At 45.0% G+C, this 21,446-nt stretch overlaps 5 protein-coding genes and 1 non-coding gene across 7 annotated transcripts; 4 read left to right on the top strand and 2 right to left on the bottom strand.

Annotated features, from left to right (window-relative positions):
• Nucleotides 1–76: 76 nt before the first annotated feature.
• LOC142990849 (uncharacterized) lies at nucleotides 77–2,479 on the bottom strand. The gene is made up of 4 exons (XM_076140743.1): nucleotides 2,276–2,479; nucleotides 1,996–2,161; nucleotides 1,805–1,917; nucleotides 77–1,578 (listed from the first exon to the last, which is right to left on the bottom strand). Exons 1-4 carry the CDS (start codon nucleotides 2,438–2,440, stop codon nucleotides 781–783), a joined length of 1,242 nt encoding a protein of 413 aa, XP_075996858.1. The 5' UTR covers nucleotides 2,441–2,479; the 3' UTR covers nucleotides 77–780.
• On the top strand, nucleotides 204–276 carry trnar-acg (transfer RNA arginine (anticodon ACG)). The gene has a single exon. It is a non-coding gene; the product is annotated as a tRNA-Arg (tRNA).
• A 316-nt stretch (nucleotides 2,480–2,795) lies between the features above and the next one.
• On the top strand, nucleotides 2,796–8,902 carry pus7 (pseudouridine synthase 7). 2 transcript variants are annotated; one of them, XM_076140737.1, is made up of 17 exons: nucleotides 2,810–2,918; nucleotides 3,117–3,233; nucleotides 3,500–3,808; nucleotides 3,893–3,977; nucleotides 4,122–4,238; nucleotides 4,383–4,527; nucleotides 5,956–6,067; nucleotides 6,180–6,257; nucleotides 6,401–6,529; nucleotides 6,660–6,785; nucleotides 6,881–6,942; nucleotides 7,046–7,206; nucleotides 7,364–7,490; nucleotides 7,598–7,699; nucleotides 7,888–8,017; nucleotides 8,154–8,245; nucleotides 8,402–8,902. In XM_076140737.1, exons 3-17 carry the CDS (start codon nucleotides 3,510–3,512, stop codon nucleotides 8,536–8,538), a joined length of 1,902 nt encoding a protein of 633 aa, XP_075996852.1. In that variant the 5' UTR covers nucleotides 2,810–2,918; nucleotides 3,117–3,233; nucleotides 3,500–3,509; the 3' UTR covers nucleotides 8,539–8,902. The 2 variants fall into 2 exon arrangements, with proteins under 2 accessions (XP_075996853.1, XP_075996852.1); XM_076140738.1 differs by lacking the exon at nucleotides 3,117–3,233 and having other exon boundaries at nucleotides 2,796–2,918.
• Nucleotides 8,903–8,994: 92 nt separating this feature from the next.
• LOC142990850 (endonuclease domain-containing 1 protein-like) lies at nucleotides 8,995–11,105 on the bottom strand. The gene is made up of 2 exons (XM_076140744.1): nucleotides 10,684–11,105; nucleotides 8,995–10,599 (listed from the first exon to the last, which is right to left on the bottom strand). The coding sequence occupies exons 1-2, from the start codon at nucleotides 10,975–10,977 to the stop codon at nucleotides 10,003–10,005; spliced, it is 891 nt and encodes a 296-aa protein (XP_075996859.1). The 5' UTR covers nucleotides 10,978–11,105; the 3' UTR covers nucleotides 8,995–10,002.
• A 1,473-nt stretch (nucleotides 11,106–12,578) lies between these two features.
• Nucleotides 12,579–14,917, top strand: aplnr2 (apelin receptor 2). The gene is made up of 2 exons (XM_076137611.1): nucleotides 12,579–12,758; nucleotides 13,332–14,917. Exon 2 carries the CDS (start codon nucleotides 13,448–13,450, stop codon nucleotides 14,915–14,917), a length of 1,470 nt encoding a protein of 489 aa, XP_075993726.1. The 5' UTR covers nucleotides 12,579–12,758; nucleotides 13,332–13,447.
• Nucleotides 14,918–15,437: 520 nt separating this feature from the next.
• Nucleotides 15,438–21,441, top strand: hdac10 (histone deacetylase 10). The gene is made up of 21 exons (XM_076171783.1): nucleotides 15,438–15,799; nucleotides 15,895–16,029; nucleotides 16,124–16,220; nucleotides 16,454–16,551; nucleotides 16,706–16,810; nucleotides 16,897–16,965; nucleotides 17,052–17,178; nucleotides 17,276–17,341; nucleotides 17,419–17,478; nucleotides 17,582–17,671; nucleotides 17,771–17,877; nucleotides 17,955–18,022; nucleotides 18,111–18,369; nucleotides 18,456–18,546; nucleotides 18,639–18,727; nucleotides 18,972–19,028; nucleotides 19,144–19,225; nucleotides 19,352–19,540; nucleotides 20,126–20,285; nucleotides 20,427–21,277; nucleotides 21,368–21,441. Exons 1-20 carry the CDS (start codon nucleotides 15,735–15,737, stop codon nucleotides 20,456–20,458), a joined length of 2,046 nt encoding a protein of 681 aa, XP_076027898.1. The 5' UTR covers nucleotides 15,438–15,734; the 3' UTR covers nucleotides 20,459–21,277; nucleotides 21,368–21,441.
• The last annotated feature ends 5 nt before the right edge of the window (nucleotides 21,442–21,446 follow it).

Here is a 21,446-nt window from a genome sequence, read left to right as displayed (position 1 = left end):
CGTGAAAGAATTTCGTAACCGGAAGCAGCGGTGTTTTGATGTGGATATAACTAATTTATATATAGTTAGTAACGAAGTAGAGAAATGATTTGTCGTGGTTAACACACATTTGTGTAGCGCGACATCAAAGAACAACCTTAAAAAATACAAATCTTCATTATGGTCCACCTTCAAAACCTCTGTTCTGGGAACCCGATAATAGCGGGCTAGTGGCGCAATGGATAACGCGTCTGACTACGGATCAGAAGATTCTAGGTTCGACTCCTGGCTAGCTCGACTTTTTTATTTTTTTTTTCCAAACCGAATCGTGACCCAGAACACGTTTACATACAAAGATGGACCCAGAAGTTGGATGAAAACCACATGTTCAGAAATTTAAAAAAGAAAGCAATATGTCATACTGTCATTCTGGCACAGAAACGTCTAATTCAGAGACGCTAACATAGCTTCACTGAGCCTTGACATTCTTTGGAACTTGTGAGTTAAAGTTTAAGATCATAGATAATCGAAATATTTACAGCTTTTGCTCATTTCCAAATGTCCGAGGCTCAGAACTTATAATTTCATTACATTTGAAGTTATACCTTTGAAATTAATAAAATTGTGGGAGTGTAGCCTACTATTAAACTATTAAAACAAAACAAACATATATGGGTAATTTGTTTGACTGCACTTCTGCTGCTCTACTTTCTTGCATTATTATTATTTACAGGAGCATGGTGAAAGAGTCTCAATAGAAAATCAAAGCTTCATATACAGTATAAACAAGTTCCTGCTTCATTAGCAGTCCTCCTGCCATGGCACTAAGCCCGCAGTACACAGGAAGTATTGCTTGAGGGCATTGCGTTGTTGAATGGCCTGGAAATTCGGGCTCTGCTCCGTTTCCCTTTGGCAGGGGTGCATCGCTCCCAGCCCCTCACTCCTCCAGGTTCCCTCCACCAGCCTGTGCTCAGAATCCTCTCTGTCCACCAGTCCCACAGGCAGGTAAGCGCCTGACTGTCGCCCTCGCAGGAAATTGTGAAGACAGACAGCGGCCATGGTGATGCTGACCACCTTATCGGGATGCAGCATAATTGTAGAACGGAAAACCCTCCACTGGTTTGCTAAAATTCCAAACGCATTTTCCGCAACCCTGCACGCCCGAGATAGGCGGTAATTGAACACCCTGTGGTCGCGTTCTATCTGTACTGATGGGTAGGGTTTCATGACGTCCAGGCGGAGAGGATAACCTTCATCCCCCACAAACATGTAAGGGACAACAAGGTCTGAGTTGGGGAGCACTTGTGCAGATGGGAGATTTAACAGGTGGCGGTCTAGAGCTCTCCTGAAGTCTGACTCTGCAAACAGCCCGGTCTCTGACGCACTGGCCTGAGCGCCTGCACTGAGGTAGAGAAACTTGTAGTTTGCATCCACTACGGCCATCATCGGGACAGAAGTAATGTGAGGAGTGTTGCCACTGTAACCTGGAGGCTGAATGGAGATGCGTTTTCCATCAATGGCACCAAGACAATGTGGGAATTGCCACTTTTGAAGGAACCCGTCAGCTGCCTTTCGCCACTCGGCCTCAGTTGATGGTGTCTACAAATACAGACGGAATAAAGGTTTCTAACAATACAAGGACCTGGTGGAGGCAGAGAGCCTTATGTGAACCAGTAGATGTGTTACCTTACACACACACACACACACACACACACACACACACACACACACACACAGACACAGACACAGACACACAGACACAGACACAGACACAGACACAGACACACACACGGACACACACGGACACACACACAGTTAGTCATACCTGTAAAAACACTCTCAGGGCTTCGTGGATGGCTTTACATGTCTCAATAACAATCCCAGCTGCAGTGCTGGCTCCCATTCTATACTCGTGGCTCAGGGACTTAAAGGATTCGCCTACACACAGAAAGCAACAGCAATGAAAAGAAGACAAAAACAACAACAACCATAACAACACAATCCACAATTACATACCTGTTGCCAAAAAACGTCGGGTCAGTGACAATCTCTCCTTTGCTGAGATGGCTTTTCGCATTTGGGTGTCTTGTTTGGAAATCATGGGTGCAACTCTAATAAATAACATCTGAAAGTCTTCGCCGGTCATTTTTACAAAGCGCAGGAAAGTCTGGCTGTCCTCTGCCTGTCAGCACAAAGAAAATAACATAAATGAACACACTTTATTTCAAAGAGTTCTGCTTCTCTCGTGTGTGTTTTGGGTCAATTAAGCTGTGTTGCTTTGTTTTGATTGACTCACCGCTGCCTCGCCGTGCAGAGAGTAAAGTCCCCGCTGCGCCCACCGCTCAAGCCACGTCTTCCTCCACACTCGACGTCGTTTGGCTTGTCGTTTCTCCGCGCATTCGAGCATTTTCACCGCCGCAAAAGCTGCAACGCAGAGGAGACGCTTGCGCCGGCGCTCCATGATTGTTTGTATACCTGTTCGCGACTGTCAGCAACAACTCCCGCGAGACTTTGCGCATTCTGGGGTTGTGTTGCCAAGTTCTCAACTTGGTTTTGTCCTAGGTTGCGTTTACATTTTTCGAGTCGCGGGTGATGTTGTTTCCACGATAAAAAATTAACTATGTATTCATGCTCAGTTCTTCTAAATCCATCGAGGAAACAGACAGATATGGGGCGTACAAAAAAATGTAAAATTCTCCCTTAACGTTTTTTTTAAAAATTGATCAGCATTTTGTCTAAAAATGTTTTATGTAACATTTTTTTCTGTAAAAATACACTCTTTGATAAAATGAGTGACGGGTGGTTAGCTAATTGTGTGTAGGGGGAGGGCTTTCGGACAGGAACTGTTTCCGGATTGACACACACACATATACACACACGTGTGGTGGAAAGCTGGAGTGTGGTGCAGTCAGAGGTCTCCTGAAAGTTTGTACACTCAGGTATGCAAAGCAATTTTTGTACCTTTATGTTAGCGACAACATGGATTCGTCTTACTTCCGGTGCAGGCGTTGCTAAGCTATATTAGCCCCCGCCAACTGCGTAACTGTTGACATTGCTAACACGCTAGCAGCTTTGCTAAGGTTGTCAGCGCTGCTCAGCTAAGTGTCATTAACTCGTTGTTTACTCGTTTACTTCAGCGCCTTTGTCAAGCTCAGCCTGGGATGCGTGAAGGGATCTCTGTACGCGTGTAACAGCAGAGGGGCGAGAGTTTACCACAGCCACAGAGCGCCATTGTTTCCTCAGTCACATATACAGTAAGTCAGCAGCGTTATTGGCACCGAGTTCATTCATCAAATAACATAACATCTAACAGCTACCAGGCTGGAACAATGCGTTAGATCTATACAGAGGTTTGGATTTAATATCATTTATTAAAGTTCAAGTTCAAGCTAAATCCGAATAGTTTTTATTGCCAAGTAGGTTTTCACTTATAAGTAATTTGCTTTGGTATTTGGTGGAATCAACAAAACAGTACACCTAATGTAAAAATGATGTTGTACTGTTTACTTTCTCTCCACAGCTTGGCTGCAATGGCAGAAGCAGAGCCCCTGGTGGTCCCAGTCCAGGGTGGAGAGAAGAGGGGCTGCCCAGAAGAGGAGGGGGGCAAGGGAGATGCACCCACAAAGAGACCCAGGGTGGACGCTGATCCTGACAATGGCGGCCGAGGTGAGGAGGAGGAGGAGCAGGGGCCAGATGGCGAAGGAGGTGATGGAGAGGAGGAGGTCGAAACCTTTGCTGATATGATGAAGCACGGGCTCACTGAGCTGGACGTGGGCATTCTGAGATTTGTTAGTAGCCATGAGGGCTTCTCTGGAGTCCTGAAGGAAAGGTGGGTCCCTCTATGTCTTTAACAGTTGGCTTACTGCTGCTAAATGAATAATTTCTAAACGATCGATCTCTTATTTATGTTAAGGTATTCCGATTTTGTGGTACACGAGATCAACAAACAAGGCAAGACGGTGGTTTTAGATGACCTTACTGTTCCCACACAGGAGGAGGTAAGATTGGTGTACAGTGGGGAATTTGAGCTCACTCCCTCATTGTCCGTTTCCTCCCACAGACAATCAATGAAATCAGTTGGATTTACAATTATTGAATGCTCTCCAAAAAGTTGTGTACTTCCTTCATCTATGTGTCTGTAGGACGTCCCAGAGGTTAAACAGGACTCAGAGGAAGTAGATGTGCTGACCGCAGAGCAGAAACTGCAGCTTGGGGAGCTGCAACTCAACAAGAATAAAGAGTCCAACGTCTCCATTGAAGTGAGTTCATGTTCACCCAGCACCCAAGACGCAAGGAACGAGGATGACAAACGTGTTGGAATCTCATCATGGTTTAAGCATCAAACCTTTACATATTCACACACTTACACACTTCTATATGCACGTGTTTCTGGACTGTTGTAGGTGGTGGATGATACGAAAGAGAAGCGGACACTGGTCCACAAAGCCATCAAGACAGAGTTTCCTGGGCTGGAGACGAAGACTGAAGAGAGGGACGGTTGCCGGTTCATCGTGGCCTACCATGTCGCTGGAAAGAGAGCTCTGGCAGGTATGTGGAAGGCATAGAGGATGGAAAACACTTAAACAGGATATACTAGCGGCACAAATGTAATTCCTCTGGGAAAATGTCAAAAGTTAGGGAGATTCTTTTCACCAGTGTGTGACTGCATGTCCTGTTTATTCCAGCCAAACCGAGATATCAGCAAGGACAATTTCTGATCTGGCTGATTTCACTCTGACACATATACAATCATTATTAAATATGAATTAATAAAGAATGCAGACTTCTTATGCTCTCATTTAAGTTAGAAAAACACAACCATGATTAAATGTCTCCTCAAGCTCTCACGCCTCACCTTAACTCGATCTACCTCGTTGCATGTGGTCATGTCTGGACTCTAAGACATCACTACTATTGAGAATAGGAGTTGCATGCACTTGTGCTTGCGCATGACAACACACCTGCATGATTCTGCCCAGATGTTCATCACTGTGCACTTCCACCCTCAGTGCATTTCTTTTTCGTCTTAAGTTTCTTTGAGTTTTATGTAATTGCTAATGATTAAAAGCTCAAGACAAGAGGGGAAACTACAGAAATTGCCATCTGGTTTCTTGAAATTGGGTTTCTAAGGCTGCATTTACAATTTGCATTAACATGCGTTCTGGGTTACGAGAATACATGTCAATACGAGATGTAAGGGTTTGACCGGCTGGTATAGTGATCAGTTTGTCAGTAGCCAGGTGTAATTTTAAGGCAAACAGCAGAGACACATTCAAGGCTCACGCCATCTCGCCGTTCGTGGTTCCGCCTCCTCTCATTCATAAAGTTATTTGAGTGGGAGTTGTGACTTGCCATGAAGAGGGACCTGTCACCGGAGTGTGGACTTTGACAGCCCATTACAAAAGCTTTGTTATCTTTTAAATGGATGAAGATCATCCCCTGTACACGCAGGGAGGGTTGATGGCGTAACGACCCACCGCCTAAGATTCGATCACAATGCCGGCTGCGTTCAGATGACGACGACATGTGGTTATGCAAGATGCAAATACAACTCCCACCATCAGATGACATCATTCACATAATGACTTTCTTAATGGAAGTTGTAACAGGGCCCGACCCCAGCTGTGTCACATTGCCCATTTCATCAGAACACATCCATGCATGCAGATCTCAACCCGACAGCACGGCCCACAATTCATAAGCGTCTCTTTCTTAGTAACACTATTCTATCCTCCTATTGCTCTTCTCTGGGTGGATAGAGGTCAAAACAACGGCAGGTAAGAACCAGTCTTCCACACAGCACAGATGAAGGGGCGAAAGCCCCAATTACTGAAGTTCAATGTGAATGTCAGCATAGGTTTAATGTTTCTAGAGGCAACCATGTTCAGGAATCTGCAAAGCTGACAGAATGAGCAGAAGTAGATCTGCCTTTTGTCTTAGTTTCATTTCTCTGCTTTTTTTCTGTCTCAATAAAAGCTCCAAGGAAACACTTCTGGCCCAAAAACCGTGGCAGCTTCTGTCACTTCACCCTGTACAAGGAGAACAGGGACACCATGGACGCCATCAATTTGCTTTCAAAGTTTCTCAGGTCTGAATGTAGTTTATTCTTCTTTATAGTCACAGATCATCCGTCTGTTTGCACGATGCAGTGGGGGTGGCTGTTTATGTCCGTTACGTGTTAACAATGCTTGTCTTTCCAGGCTTAGACCCAATATGTTCTCCTACATGGGAACCAAAGACAAGAGAGCCATCACTGTGCAGGAGATCGCCGTGCTGAAGTGAGTGTGTCGTGCTGTCAGCACGTCGTTTAGCTGGAGGTGTTTTTGATCTCTTGTGGTTCAGCTATTATTATTATTATTATATATGTGTTCCTTGTCACACCGGACACTCATTTATCAAACTTTTTCCTTTCCCCCCTCAGGATCACAGCAGAGAGGTTGGCTCACCTCAACAAATGCCTCGTGAATCTCAAGGTTGGAAACTTCTGTTACAAAAACCACCCGCTCAAGCTGGGGGAGCTGAGGGGCAACCACTTCACTGTGGTCATCAGGTCAGCAGATGCGTCTCCGTCGCTGTCGTTATTGTTCACAGTGTCCCACCCGTTCCCTGTTCTTCCCTCTGGTCGTGCCTGTAGCATCAAATAGATTTGGAAAATGAAACGGCTTAGCTTTGTCTCTTAGGAACATCTCGGGGACGAGTGAGCAGGTCCATCAGGCCATGACTTCCCTCAAGGCGATGGGCTTCATCAACTACTATGGCATGCAGCGCTTTGGCACCACAGCCGTGCCCACACAGCAGGTTGGCAAGTGAGTTTGCATCGTAGGGAAACGAGCAAGAGGAAATGAAGCGGAATGTTTATAGCGAGATGTTAATGAACTGTTTTTGTTTGTGTCTGTGCCAGGGCCATTCTGCAAAACAACTGGAAGGAGGTGGTGGACTTGATCCTTAAGCCTCGCCCTGGAGGTAAGCTGTTAGGAAACGTGCTGAAAGATTTGAACAATTGCTTTTATTGTACCTCTGCTAATATTTCCCGTATCTTTGTTTGGTTGTCTTTCACATCCATCAGCGGAGAAAGAATTCTTAGTTCGTGCCAGGGAGGAGTGGGCCAAGACTCAGGACCCCGAGGCGGCACTGAGGAAGCTGCCCAACAAGCGCTGTGTGGAGGGGCAGCTGCTGCGAGGCCTCAGCATGTACGGCAAGAAGAACATCGTCACTGCCTTCAGCCTGGTGGGTTTTCCGTTTATCACCTCCACTGAGTTGATGAGTGAATGTTCAAAGTGTGTATGTTTTTACTGGACACACAATCTGCAAGTAGGAAAAATGTGTGTGAGAGATGATGTCATGCAGTCGTCTTCCTTAATGACCGTGTTCACTCTCTCTCTAGATCCCTCGTAACAACCGCCTGATGTACATCCACAGCTACCAGAGCGTGATGTGGAACACCATGGTGAGCCGCAGAATCGACGCCTTTGGTCTGAAGGCTGTGGAGGGAGACCTGGTGCTTACAGGAAGTGAGTATTGGGCTTTAAAAATAAGCTGGAAACGTTGTTGTGCATGTTAGGTTTGTGGTGTTGTGAAGGATATGCAGCCGTCTGATGTGTGCGACTCTTCTGTGCAGCCACAGCACACGTGTTGTCTGCAGAGGAGGCGGAGAGCCACTCCATCCATGATATTGTGATGCCGCTGCCTGGGTTTGACGTCATCTATCCTACTCACCATGGTAAAGAAGATTTACAGATGAAGAGTTTGGTTGTGCATAATAAGACACAGATTTTTAAATAAGTTGTACTTCACTTTAAAGGGAGAAAATTAAATAGAAACGGCTCCTTAAATGTGTGAAAGAGATTTATAAGAAAGAGGTGGAAACATGTTTTGGTTGAGCGTTAAGGCTTGTGTGTCTTTCTTCAGTGGGTAAAGGCTACAGAGAGATGCTGACTGTCGATGGGCTGGACATCGACAACATGAGGCACAGAGTGAAGGACTACTCTCTCGCCGGAGCGTACCGACGCATTCTCATCAGACCCAGTGACGTCAGCTGGTGAGTTGCTCTTCCCATTGCATTTTGAGACGGTCAAGGAAATACAAGAGCACCGGTTTCCTCACCAGGATGTTCGATCATTGCAAACCCTTGTGCCTGTGTCAATTAGTTTTCTGTGGCTCTTGTGATTGTGTAGGGAGGTGATCCAGTATGATGACCCCAAGATCTCCCTGGTGCATAGTGATGTGGAGAAACTAGACAACAAACCTGCTCCAGTCTTCAACAAAGGTCAGTTGGCGTCACGCAGAGACCAGGGTTTAAAAACAATATGAATGTTGGATGAAGTTCTTCTTGTCCAGATTTGGAATGTGTTTACAGCTGTTCTTAAATCTTAACCGCTGCTTTATTTGTTTTCTTTTGTTTCCCTTCCTCTCCCCCGAACAGAGGGGAAGTTTCAGGCTCTGCGAATGGAATTCTCCCTGCCTCCGTCAACCTATGCTACCATGGCGATCAGAGAGGTCCTTAAGATGGACACGAGCATCAAGAAACAGACACAGCTCAACACCACCTGGCTGAACTGAAGGCAGCACACACACACAAACACACACGCGCCCACACAAACACAGGTGTAAACCAGGCCCCTGCTGCAGGTTATAGACTACTCACTGTTGTGATTATGTACAGTCATGTGTGTATGGGAGGGAATGCGTCACTGCAAATGTATTTTCTTCAAAGTACAAAGGTCAGCAGATTACCATTAATGTTTTGTTTAATCCGGCTTTTTATTCACTCAAACATGTTGCTTTTTTTATTGCAAACCTGCTGCACAGAGGACTGGGCTCAGTCTGTTTGTACATAGATTTGAGTTTTTTTTAAACTGTAAATTGTATGTGTGTATTGAAGACTCATTTGAAAGAAGAAAATTAAATCTGAAAAAAATAAACATTCAGTCTCCAGTGTGCCGTATACATTTAATTGTTTAGTGTTGTAGTAAAGACACTATTTTCTATTTGATGTGCATGAAGGGACAAATATGTAGGCCAGACTTCACTATGTGGCTAATATTGGATAAACTCTGTCTCCCTCTACTGGCCATCAGGGAACACATTACACCAATAGATGAAAGATGGGTCTGGCTTTCTGCAGGTAGTGAAAGTGGCCCTGTGGTGGCGTCCATCTGTCTCTGTGGCACATGCCAGCTGGCAGAGTCCAGCTGCCTTCTCTCGCTCTCTCCCCCTTCTCAAATGAAATGCATTTAATAATCAATTCAGCCTCCCTGTGGTTGTGTGTGTGTGTGTGTGCCCTCCTAATCTAGCATCATTTCATCTGTGACCTAGGGACAAAACCCGAAGGAAAACGATGGAAGTAATTGTTTTATTATCATGCAAACATGCACATAATTCATGGTTAATGGCACAATAATCGATACAAATCTAAACCAAGACATTGCCCCACCACCACAATATTAAACATTGGAACCCTGTGATGCAGGCAGGGACGAACGATAGACAACTAAAGTTACAGCTTACTGATGCTGTTCAAAGAATAAGACTAAACGTTTGAGTCGAATATGATGATGATAACGGTTAAGCACTCTGGATAAAGGGCCACAAAGTCATTGGCTTGACATTTCTAAATGTGAATATGTTATTTAACTACACCCACTGAAGAAAATGCATAAAAGTTGATTATTGACCCTCTGGACGATCTCTGGCTTCTACTAAATAAATGCACTCTGGTACTACAAGCGACAGAGGGGATAGTAAAATGTAAAACTGCTGCTGTAATCTATCTGTAAAGAACAAAAGGCCGACAAAGGCAGGAGCGGTAAGATAAAGCTAAGCAGGCTGGGGATTCCAAACTTGGTAATGCATCGTTAAACTCTCCTGTCTCTCATCTCCCCTCATTATCAGAATGGATGACTTCTAAGCAAATATTAGGCACAATTATGTAATGTAAAACCAATTGACATACTTTGGAATCCATTTGTATTGATGATCAAAGACAAATCAAGTGTATTATTAAGTATTAAAGCTGTTTTCCAGTCAGATCCCACCTATGCTACCACTAGGAGGTACACAGTTATCATAGAAGATCTGGAAAGACTTGCTAACATAAGTTACCTTCTTTAGAAAGTCCTCCAGCTGCTGCACAGGGACTTCCTGAACATTATTATTCTCCCTGTCATTCAGCCCGTGAGACGCAAACGCAGGGAACTTGGCTCGTTCATCATAAGGTGCATTATGGTCAAAGTCAATGCAGCAGTAGGCTGACCAGAGGTAGGTCGGGATGCCCAGGCGGTTGATGTTTTGGCGGCGGATCATCTGGCCTGAGGTAGTGACCCCCGTCACCACGTACGCCGTTCCACGACAGTAGTTGTTGAGGCGCCTGCGGATGGTGTGCTCGTGTTCTTTCCAGGGACCGATGTTGAACTCTCTGACCTGTGGAACCACGTTTGTCATCGTGTACGTGGCCGCTTTGTCGTCTGGTTGAGCCTGGTGCTCGTCCGGGTTCAACTGGCCGCGCTCGTAGATCACACTGTTGGCGTAGTCTTCAAGCACGGCCTGAGAATCTTCAAAACCTTTGTGAACGTCCTCAGGAGGGAAGGCCTGCATCTCTCTTGAAGCAGACGTGGAGGAGAGCTGTCGTAAGAAACATTCCCATGAAAACAAACCACAAAATTAAAGGGAATACAGCAAAAACGATCAAATCCAGCCGGCCCTTACCTGTGGTTCATACATCCAAGGCACGTCGACCTTTTTGGAGCCGTCTGAGCGTTTGAAGGTGTATGCAGAGTAAACAGGGATGCGGCTGTAGGAGTCGTACAGAGTGACAAACCGTTGCTTTCCGTTGTAGACCTGGCAGATCTGTGTGAAGGACTGTTCCTCCAGCCCTCGAGGCAGCGTGCCCATGTACACAAAGTGTTTACACTCAGGTGAGACCTTCTCTTGCACCTCTGCTCTTGCCATCAGCATGACAAGCAGACAGATGAGTGTCTGGTCTATTCCAAAGAGAGTCATGGAGAGCACCTGAGCTAAACACGAGTCTGGACACTGTATCTAATCCCTGTGGAACCTCATTCTGCTGTGTGTGTGTGACTTCAGCTGCACTGTGCCTCACGCTGTTACAGCCGTATTATGCAAATCCTTATCTTTCCCCTATAAGCAGTCAATTCATGGGAATCTTTCAAGAGGAACTGGACAGCTGCACAATAACACAAATGTAAAGGAGAAGGAGATATTGCATAATAGATAATTGTACAAAATGTCTGCTCAGATGAGTTTTAGATGCAGTTGGTCTTTGTTTGGAAACTTTGGAGGTTTGCATCTTTGCCCATCGTTTCCCAGTGAGACGCTCAGCCCACATCCTGCTGCTCAGTGGGACTGTTTGCTCTGCCTTTCACTGTCCCTGCATTGTGTGTGTGTGTGTGTGTGTTCACCAGCATCTTCTCGTAACAGAAAGACTGAAAAGTCTCTGGTTTTTTAGAAACATCTGTTCCCATAACAACAGGTTGATGGCAGCATGACCTCTGACCTCATGGAAACAAACACTTCCTGTTTACTTGGGGCAACTTGAGTTGAGTTGTAACCCCCAAACTGTAACCCTGTAGTGACCTACAGTACTGTCTGTCTGTCTGTCTGTCTGTCTGTCAAACAATCAGTGATTGCCTGCCATAGATCGTCTTTACTCATTTTCATATATGATACAGTAATGTGCAAATGCAGTCAAATGTATCGAGTACTACGTCATTAAAATACAGACATCATAGTGTAAGGAACATTACTTTATGGGAAGAGAAACTAAATCCAGTTCACAGGATTTACCCCGAGTCGTTTCCAATTACATTTTGAAGCAAATCTACCTTTTACATTGTGGCATTTATGAAATACGTCTCTGATGACATCGTTAGGTCAAGAAATAAAAGCTAATCTCACTTATCTGTGACGAGACGACACGATCCACACCCCTGTAAGGTTAGGCCCTGGCTCCAACTTTGTTTTAATGAGCACTGACTATTATCCTTCTACATTACTGTCATACTGTACAGATGAAAGTGTGAATGGTGTCACACATGTCATGCTTGATTATGTTTTCTTAACCAGAATTTAAACTGAACAACTTAAGCAAAAGTAAATCTGACAGAATTTGAGTGCCACAATGCCAAATATCTTCCCGTTCATGCTGCCCACAAGCTATCCTATATTCTCTCTATTCTATTGTGACATGACAGAGCTGTTTGTTTGTGTTTGCCCTACGTGGGGGTTTGTTACATGTGAGCACTGTATACACACACAGGGTGATTGAGCATGTGAGACATCGCCAACAAAGAGTGTGTGGCCAATTGTTAATGTGCATCTGGAGGGGATTGTGTCTGCGCATAAAGAATATGAGCAGTGTGTGGGGATGGGGAGGCCTGTTTGTCTGTCTGTTTGTGTGTGTGTCGGGTTTGTGTGTACATGTGGGGGGGAGGGGGTATTGAGTCTCTTGGGAGGTGTGTGTGTTTGTGTTGGGGTTGGGGGTATTTGCAGGTCTCGTAAGTCTTTGCTAGGGTGGTCTTGTTTGGGGACAGGAGAAAGGAGGGTTCTGTGTGTGTGTGTGTGTGTGTGTGTGTGTGTGTGTGTGTGTGTGTGTGTAGGAGACGGATATATTCTGACCCAAGAAGCAGACAGACCTTCAGCCGACAGACACAGGGAGACACACAGACGCATAGAGAGGAAGTCTCAGGCTGAAAGTGAGAGTGATTCAGTCCATTAACATCAGATTCAAATGGATTTCAGCCAAGACGATGCAGTAGCCTGAGGTAAGTTTCTGCTCCGGTGGACATTGTAGTTCATGTCAGGACTCAGCCCTCATCTATTAACATGCAAAAAGTGAGTTTGTGAAGGATCTCAGTCATCCAGGTCATGGTATCCAAGCAAAGTTGATCTGGACTTGCTGGTCAGGGTCGCTGATACTCCTGATTATTCACCAGGAGTATCAACGACTCCACAGAGCTTAAATCCTGGGAATCCTCACCAGTCTGTCAGAACTGGAGGAGGCTGAGAGACCAAACATCTTCAAGTCCAGCTGCCTAATTAACTTTCACTTGGATCCAAAAAGTGTGTTTAACATTTTCCACGCATGTCTTTAAAATATCCATTTCCAGCACCTTAACTGTATAGTTTGTAACATTTGTGTCAGTATAGTTTCTCAGACCATGACATCTGTGATCAGTACCCTGAAATAGCCACAGTGAGGCACCAAAATCAAACGTTATCTTTAAATAGTCACCATTTCTTGGTTTAGTCTTCTGTACCTTGCTGCTTAAACCTGCATGTTTATAGAGTTACTTTGCAAACGTTTCTAATCTTGCTGTGTTTCATTGTATTTCCAGACAAACCAAGTCAACAAAGACCGAGGAGTGAAAGAGCGATATTTGGGTAATGACTGGAGCCTCCACAGATTTTAATTTAAAGTTTTATACAGAGAGGAAGCAGAACGGTCAGGCAGATGTCAGACGCAGATTTCTTCACCTCCCCTTCCGCTTCGCCCGCTCCCCTTTTCCACTGCGACTACAGCGACTGGTCTCCCTCCTTTTCCATCATCCCGTCCATCTACCTGTTGGCCTTCCTGGTGGGTTGCCTGGGTAACGGCCTGGTTCTCTGGGCCTTCTTGTACCGAGCGGAGGGAAGGAAAACCCGGACTGGAGATCAAAGTAGACTTGGAAAGTTTTGTTGTGGCAGCATTTTCAGAACCGGCCGGCAGAATGTTAACAAAGCTGCAGGAGGTCTCCCTGGAAGTTTCCTTCAGAAGAAGAAAGGAAGAACTACGGGGGAGAACTACAGATCTTCCTCTCATTCCTCCACCTCCTGTCCTTCCTCTATCCCTCGTCCCTCTCGCTCCCTGACCGACTCTCTCATAGCGAGCTTGGCCTTGGCTGATATGTGCTTTCTTGTAACTCTCCCACTGTGGGCAGTCTACACAGCACTGGGCTACCACTGGCCATTTGGGCAACCACTCTGTCAAATCAGCAGCTTCCTCACAGCCCTCAACATGTACGCCAGCGTGTTCAGCCTGAGCCTGCTTAGCGTGGAGCGGTACTGGGTTTTGACCGGACGCCGGCACTCCAGCCACCACGTCTACCAGAGCTGCCCCAACAGGACACTGTGGCTACTCGGAGGAGTGTGGGTATCGGCGGGAGTTCTGGCGCTTCCTGCGTTGCTGCTGCGCTCCATCAGGGAGGTGGAGCTGGAGGAAAGCCCTGAGGATGAATGGCAACCAGAACCAACTCAGTCTGAGGACTCCGGCGCCGTCTTCCTCTCCTGCCAGATGGATTACTCCATGCTGATAGGAGCAGGGTTGGACGAGACGGAACGAGAACACGCAGAGCTGTGGTGGGCGGCGGTGTTGAGTCTGAAGTCCACTCTGATTGGTTTCCTGCTTCCTCTCGTCATCCTGTTGGTCTGCTACTGCTCACTGGCTCACCTTCTCAGCAGGCACTTTGGACGGGGCCCTCGTCCAGACCGTAGACGCCAGAGAAGACTCCTGAGAGTCATCGTCTCTTTAGTGTTGGCCTTCTTTCTGTGCTGGCTGCCGTTACATATTAATAAGACCGTGTCCATGCTGATGGAGTTTGGTTTTGTTCCGTACTCCTGTTCCTTAGATCAGGCTTTACTGGCTGGTCAACCATACGTCACATGTTTAGCTTACCTCAACTCCTGCCTCAACCCGCTCCTCTACGCTGCCTGCGACTCGTCCTTTAGAAAGAGATGCAGAGGAGCTTTACTCCTGCTGTGCGGGAAGAATAGGAGAGGACCAGAGGGAATGGAGGGGAAAATGGAAATGGGAGGGGATGAGAAAGGGGACAGGAGCTCTGCTTTCCCCACAGGAACACAGGACGAAACGGCAGATAGGACAGAGGAGGAGAGGATAGGAGAGGTGGACAGTGTCGGGGCTGGGAGGGAACATGTTTGCTCATGATAGTCAGATTTTATTTACTATGTTTTTCTGCCATTGTGTTGTTGTTGATGAACCTCTCCACATGTATGACAGCCAAGAATAAATGTTTTCTGGTCATATGAGCTGTTTATATTTTTGTACTCATCAGATGCCCCCGAGTGTTTTCATTGATTTAGATTGCACCTTTGTTGTTTTTGTTGTTGTTGTTTGCCAATTAAACCTCTGATATTCTGTAAACTCTTCTTTGTCCTTGGTTTTTGTATTAAGTAGCTACGGCCAATTATTTGTAATGTAATAAAGCTAAATAGCAAAAGCTTTCAGTAAAAAAATGTTTAAAATGAAGTGTTTCATTCTCTTATCGTGTATACAGATCGATTGAATATTTGATTTATTATTTCCAATTACCCCTTGGCTTGAAATTGTTGACACACAGTTACACGCATGTTTGAATTGATATTCTGAGTTTGCAGTATGTCACCAGTCCAGAGGAGGGCGCTATACGCTCTTTTGAACATTGTGACAAAACCACGAAGAAGTTCTAAACTTGCGGCGTGTGATTGTTTACAAAGCGTGCACGGGTGTTGTTGGACGATAGTCACGCAAGTCTTCTAAGAAGTAGAAGGCGTCTTAAAACTGGAATGTTAGAGATAATTTAGTGTTTTTTCATTGTTTGTTACTGTAAGTGCTTTACGCTCCAGTCCAGATAGTGGCGGTAATGCACTAACCGACCAATAATAGGAAAGAAGAATAATCAGAATCGGGACTGAGAACTTTGATCGAGTTTGCAGCACAAGTTAACTTTGCCCCCGAACAGATTACAGACTGAGATTTGTCCAAAATGACCATGGGGACCGCGCTGATCTACGACGAAGAGATGACGAAGTACAAGCTGCTGTGGGTAGAGTAAGTATGCAAAGTAGAACTGCATGATCTCTGAAGCGGCTCTCTTCAAAAACAAAATATCGATTAATCTGTTTGGATCCTTTTTCTTCCTGAAGTCCAGCATGTAAGATAGAGACACCGGAGCGTCTGACTGTGAGCCATGGGGCTTTGGTCCGCACCGGTTTGGCCGATCGATGCGTCTCGGTACCGGTGCGAGAGGCGACTGATGCGGACGTCTTACTGGTTCACAGGTCAGTCATGATGCCGGTGATTGTTTTTTTTTTTTTAAAATGTGATCTGATAAACTGTGCACACCCACACACACTTTCCTACCGCTTCCATCAGTGAAGAGTACCTGGAGGCAGTGAAGAAGACACCTTATATGAGCCTGGAGCAGCTGATGGAGTTCACGCTGCAATATGGCGACGTCTACTTCCACCCAGTAAGTTTTCTATTTCGTATTCCAATAATGCACTTTTTATGAGCGAACTCACAGGTCTGGATTGCTGATCACAGCATCAAAGATCATTCTGTACGTCAGCATGGAAACAGTATGAATGGGACACATTACTATATTACACCTCAAATGGACGGTGTTCCCCAAACTGCCAAAGCCATAGTGATGAAGAGCATCTGCTTCACCCGTCACTCCTTGTTGCTTTCTTCCTCTTCTAGAACATTTATCACTGTGCTAAGCTGGCTGCAGGAGCCACACTGCAGCTGGTGGACAGTGTGATGACGAGGAGGGTGAGGAATGGCCTGGCTCTGGTCAGGTGAGGCTTTAACCAATGCTATCTTCATCACAGTAGTTACATGTGATAGCTTACTTGCGCTCATCATCAGCAACTTACGACTTAAATCATTCTCTCTCTCCCCCTCTCTCTCTCCCTCTCCCTCTCTCTCTCTGTCTCTCTCTCTCTCATATAGACCCCCGGGGCACCACAGCTCGACCAGTGCTGCCAATGGTTTCTGTGTGTTCAACAATGTGGCCATTGCCACGCGATACGCCAAGCAGAAATACGGAGTTAAAAGGTGAAACGTGAACTCTCACACTTTCGATTAATGAATCCTCTATAAGGTGATGTGTTGGTTGTAATGCTGTAGGCCTGCGTCTTTAGGGTTTTGATAGTGGACTGGGATGTGCATCACGGGCAGGGGGTGCAGTATGCCTTTGAAGACGACCCGAGGTGAGTCTGCAAAATGAAAGGATCACACACAGGATTCTCTGCTTTCACACTAAACTGACTGACATCTTTATTTCTACATTTCCCAGCGTGCTTTACTTCTCATGGCATCGCTACGAGCATCAGAAATTTTGGCCCAATCTGAGAGAATCCGACTATAGCAGTGTTGGTAAGGACAAGGGGGCTGGATTCAACATAAACGTGCCATGGAATAAGGTAAACAACAGCTGAGATTCATCTGCCTTTGTTGTTGTTGTTGATGGTTGAAATATTTGGTGTTTTTTAACCATTTTATTCATTAAACTTTTATCAGGTGGGAATGAAGAACAGCGACTATCTGTCAGTCTTCTGTCACCTCCTTCTGCCCGTTGCTTATGAGGTATGATTGGAACATTTGGAGCCCTGTGTTATATGTAAAGAGATGATTTTAACCAAACACACATCTGTCTGTTGCAGTTTTGCCCAGACTTGGTCTTGGTGTGTGCCGGCTTTGACTCGGCCATCGGAGACCCGGAGGTGAGCCATGATTTAGTTAATGCACCAAACTGTATGTTGCACTGTATGGGATCCTCTGAGGGGTGGGTTCCAAATCTCATTGCACTCTGCACTGTTGTTCTAGGGTCACATGTGTGCCACCCCAGACATCTTTGCCCACCTCTCACACCTCCTGATGAACCTAGCAGAGGGCAAACTGTGTCTTGTCCTGGAGGTCAGCGAGTTATTGTCTGTTTAAAGAAAATGTCCTTATACTAACCTGAGCATATGAACAAATGAGGCTTACATCATTTGTGTGATTGTCTTTTTTTAGGGAGGTTATAACTTGACTTCCCTGGCTCAGTCTGTGTGTCAGACGGTGCACACGTTACTCGGAGATCCTGCACCTCAGCCTGCAAACCTTCAGGGCCCGTGTGAAAGGTCGGTCTCACCTTCAGTCAAACTCATGTATTGAGAAGTACAGACTTAAATATTTAAACAATTCTTTCCCTTTTCAGTGCTCTTGAGTCTCTACACTGTGCCCGCTCAGCTCACAAACCATATTGGTCCTGTCTCAAACACGCAGGTATATTATCCACATACAGTTATTCAGTTGGTTCTGTCTTTCCAATGTTTATACTTTTAATAACTCTTGCCTTTGTCGTCATCTGTAGCTGATAAACCCTCTGACCTCAGCACCCAGTATGTTCAAACAGAGGAGCAGAGGTCTGAAGAGCACAATGGATCTGAGCAGACGGAGGAAGGTGAACAGGAGGTGAAAGCAGAGGAGGTGGTGTGGGCGGAGCCTCCTAAGCGCTCCACTCCTCCACTCCGGACTGCTGTAGTTCTCCCTGAGGGCGCCGCCTGCCCAGATGGATGTGAACCCATCAGCTCCTCAGTGGATCCCAGTGCGCTCGTCGTCAGTCAACTCGGGTATGGAGGTCACAGTTGATTTCACTTTAACATGTTTAAAATGTCATAATTCATCTGCAGCAAGGATCATGTTTTCTTCCATAAAGGGAGAAGTTCCTCAGAGAAGCAGATGAGCGTGATGCTCTCACAGCCCTTTGCAAACTTCTTACCCTCTTAGGGAAAATGGAGAAAAACGAGGTAGAGTCAGGAAGTCCTTTCTCTCTTTTATGTGTGGGCATGTTGTCATGTGATTGTTAATGCTCATCTCATCTCTAACTACTGTCTGTCAGATCTGCAACGGCTTAGCTTTGGTCCACGACGTCGCCACGGCAATGACATGTGCTGTTCAGCACTGTGGTGGCAATTCACTCACTAACCGGTAGGGCAATAAGGATTTTAATATATGCCTGTATTAATAGAATTAAAGGCAGGATATGGTTTGGATTGAAGCAATATTATAGGATAGGACATTGAATTAAAGCATTTAAAACAATACTTAATCACTGTACAACCGGTGAAAGCATTTAGTGCATGTAAACGTACTAACTGAATGGGTTAAATGGGTTCGACAAAGGGTGGAATTGTCCTTTAAGCAAGTTTGTACTCACTTCCTCTGCACACAGGGTTTTGATCGTGTGTGTTGGTGACGCGGTCCTGCCGTCTCCCATCACAGAGGATGGGTGAGTGTTATTCCTGCTCTCTCAATTTGTGATGGAACCTGTTGACCATCAATCACTGTAGAAAGGCAATTCAACAACATGAAATAAGACCAAAACCTTTCCATGGATTCCCCAGGAAAACACTTGTGGTGCACATCGGGAGCAAGGAAATCAAAGACCAGAAATCCAAATACTACATTCCTGTTTGTCTGAAGAAGGTACACAAGTCAGGATAGCACCAATCTAAAATTTGATGAGTTACCCCTCCCCCCGCTATGGAATCTGTTTATAGAATGTGTGTTTTATACTATTTTTAATGCTTGTGTGTGTCTGTTCTCCCACAGGGCTGCAGTGATGTGACAGGATTCATGCAGGCAGTTCTGGGCCTCCTCCTTCCTCTGGGTTATCAGTATGACCCCAGTCTGGTTCTGCTGGTTTGGATGCCAGACTGCGGCGTGTGTGAGGGTGTGTGGCAGCAGCTTACTGGCCTCCTGCAGGGCCTGGCCCAAGGACACACACTGGTACTCATGCAGGTGAGGGAGATAAGCAACATTCTGACTTGTATCTACCGTACAAAGAACAACAAAGGAGCCTGAATCACTCAGCAAGAAGTCTTTTTGACTGAGTGACGCTGATCTGTGGGCACTTTTCAACTGTTGCATACCATTCATTTTCTTTGTTTAATTTTTGCCGTTTGTACTTTCAGTACTGCTGTTACTGAGGTCTGACCCAAGCCACTTAAAGCAAGAGTAAATGATTTTCCTATTCAGGAAGTGAGAGTTTAATCTCCATGGGGATTCCCCCAGTTTAATGTCACTGCAGAACACGTAACCTAGTCTACATAAACCTTTGTGCTTTGATTCTATCACGTCTCCTGGATAAGACAACTATGCCATCAAACAATTTGCTTCTTGAAATTCAAGATCAATGGCAAAAACTTTTCAAACGGGTGTCTCGGTTTTTTTTGTATGATGTTGGATGTCTTTCTTCCTGAATGACTTAAATTAAAACAGTGTTTAAAGGTGTGTGGCTTCCTTCCTTTAACAGGTTGCGGAGGTACTGTAGGAGTCTTAGTTTTTGTCAGCATTATTTTTTTAAACTTCTTTCTTTGCCTTCAGGAAAATGAGAAGGCGTCCGTTGATGTCACTGCCTCCTGTCTCCTGGGGAACCCGGCGGCCTGTCTGGGGCCGCTTGATGCTCCATTGCCAGAGGATGTGGAAACTTTGGAGAGGCTAAGGCTGAGGCTGCAGGCTGACTGGAACCTTCTACAGACGACAGGTGAATGCTCTATATTAAGCATTTATAAGGGCATTTCAAATAAAGTGATGTGATTTACTTTCATATAAATATAACATGAAGGAATCTGAAATCTGTAACATACTAAGCTTGATTTATTTGTTGTTTTTGTTTTTTTAACAGCTCCAGAAAGCAGAGGAGATGAAGAACATTGAAGCAATTCTGGCTCCCGTTTAAAAAAATCAAATGAAGAAATTTGCACAAGGTTGAACATAGGACATGTCCCAACCCAGCCTAGATCATCATCATCAGAATGTGAACATTTTAATCATGTGAATTCAGTATTTTCCTTACAGTTCAGCAGAAGCTAATCATGTCACTACTTACAAACATTACTGGAAAAATTGCATCCAGAATCGATTGAACCTTATTAATAGTTTCTTAGCATTAATCAGCAATAATAATCAGGTATTTCACTTCACTATTAACCTCTTATCATGTGTAATAAACACAATCTCTTTAATTTTTTGGAAGGTGTGTTTAAAGCTTAACATATACATTTTTTTACAGCCTTTTATAACATTTCCATACACATTTGTTATGGTAATTTGCTCAATTCCCATGTTGTTACCTAATGGACCAATACAAATACTAAATTATGAATGGAATCTTTGTTTGATGTGTGATACCCGTACCAGGTTTCTTTTTTAAATATTTTACACCCGTTTTAATTTAAACAATTAGGAAATACTTGTTTAATTAAAAAAAAAAAAAAGTGTTATCCCCCATCTTGCCACTAACCAGCGCTGTGGAGTCAGTCAGTGACAGGAAGGATGGGGTAAAGAGTAATTATACATTTGTTATAATAAATTGGTAATTCCCCTCATTTCCAAATTGGTAATTTCTTTGTGTTTTGCTACTTTTATTTCTTATATAAATGAAAATCTGTTAATAATTCTTGTGTTAGTGTACCAACGGCTTTAACTTGGTTGATTCCCCTTCCTACCACTGAGTGGCGCTGTGGAGCACACATGGTGAGTAATTAGTGAAGCAGCATCGTCTTGACTGCATGTGAGCCGCTCGTCTGTGTTGATACCAAACAAGCGTTCCTTCCCTCTGTTTAGCCCGAGAGCGTGTGAGTGTGTCCCTGGATCACACACACACACTGGTGGCGGCTGAATGAAGCAAAGGAAGTGAGAGTTT

Source organism: Genypterus blacodes, unplaced genomic scaffold (genome assembly GCF_046128005.1).
Source record: "Genypterus blacodes isolate CSIRO-AG114 ecotype Tasmania unplaced genomic scaffold, CSIRO-AGI_Gbla_v1 ptg000015l_1, whole genome shotgun sequence".
NCBI lineage: Eukaryota > Metazoa > Chordata > Actinopteri > Ophidiiformes > Ophidiidae > Genypterus > Genypterus blacodes.
The sequence above is the reverse complement of the archived record's forward strand: the minus strand, read 5'-3'. Positions and strand labels throughout refer to the sequence as shown.

Bases quoted from the DNA above. Each gene is read 5' to 3' on its own strand.
- LOC142990850 (XM_076140744.1), bottom strand. From the start codon at position 10,977: ATGACTCTCTTTGGAATAGACCAGACACTCATCTGTCTGCTTGTCATG. The intron at 10,600-10,683 runs GTAAGGGCCGGC...TTCTTACGACAG, and splicing joins CTTGGATGTATGAACCACAG to CTCTCCTCCACGTCTGCTTC.
- LOC142990849 (XM_076140743.1), bottom strand. From the start codon at position 2,440: ATGGAGCGCCGGCGCAAGCGTCTCCTCTGCGTTGCAGCTTTTGCGGCG. The intron at 2,162-2,275 runs GTGAGTCAATCA...TTGTGCTGACAG, and splicing joins CTCTGCACGGCGAGGCAGCG to GCAGAGGACAGCCAGACTTT. The intron at 1,918-1,995 runs GTATGTAATTGT...TTCTGTGTGTAG, and splicing joins CCGACGTTTTTTGGCAACAG to GCGAATCCTTTAAGTCCCTG.
- aplnr2 (XM_076137611.1), top strand. From the start codon at position 13,448: ATGTCAGACGCAGATTTCTTCACCTCCCCTTCCGCTTCGCCCGCTCCC.
- pus7 (XM_076140738.1), top strand. From the start codon at position 3,510: ATGGCAGAAGCAGAGCCCCTGGTGGTCCCAGTCCAGGGTGGAGAGAAG. The intron at 3,978-4,121 runs GTAAGATTGGTG...ATGTGTCTGTAG, and splicing joins CTGTTCCCACACAGGAGGAG to GACGTCCCAGAGGTTAAACA. The intron at 6,786-6,880 runs GTGAGTTTGCAT...TGTCTGTGCCAG, and splicing joins CCCACACAGCAGGTTGGCAA to GGCCATTCTGCAAAACAACT.
- hdac10 (XM_076171783.1), top strand. From the start codon at position 15,735: ATGACCATGGGGACCGCGCTGATCTACGACGAAGAGATGACGAAGTAC. The intron at 16,030-16,123 runs GTCAGTCATGAT...CGCTTCCATCAG, and splicing joins GACGTCTTACTGGTTCACAG to TGAAGAGTACCTGGAGGCAG. The intron at 18,370-18,455 runs GTATGGAGGTCA...TCTTCCATAAAG, and splicing joins CTCGTCGTCAGTCAACTCGG to GGAGAAGTTCCTCAGAGAAG.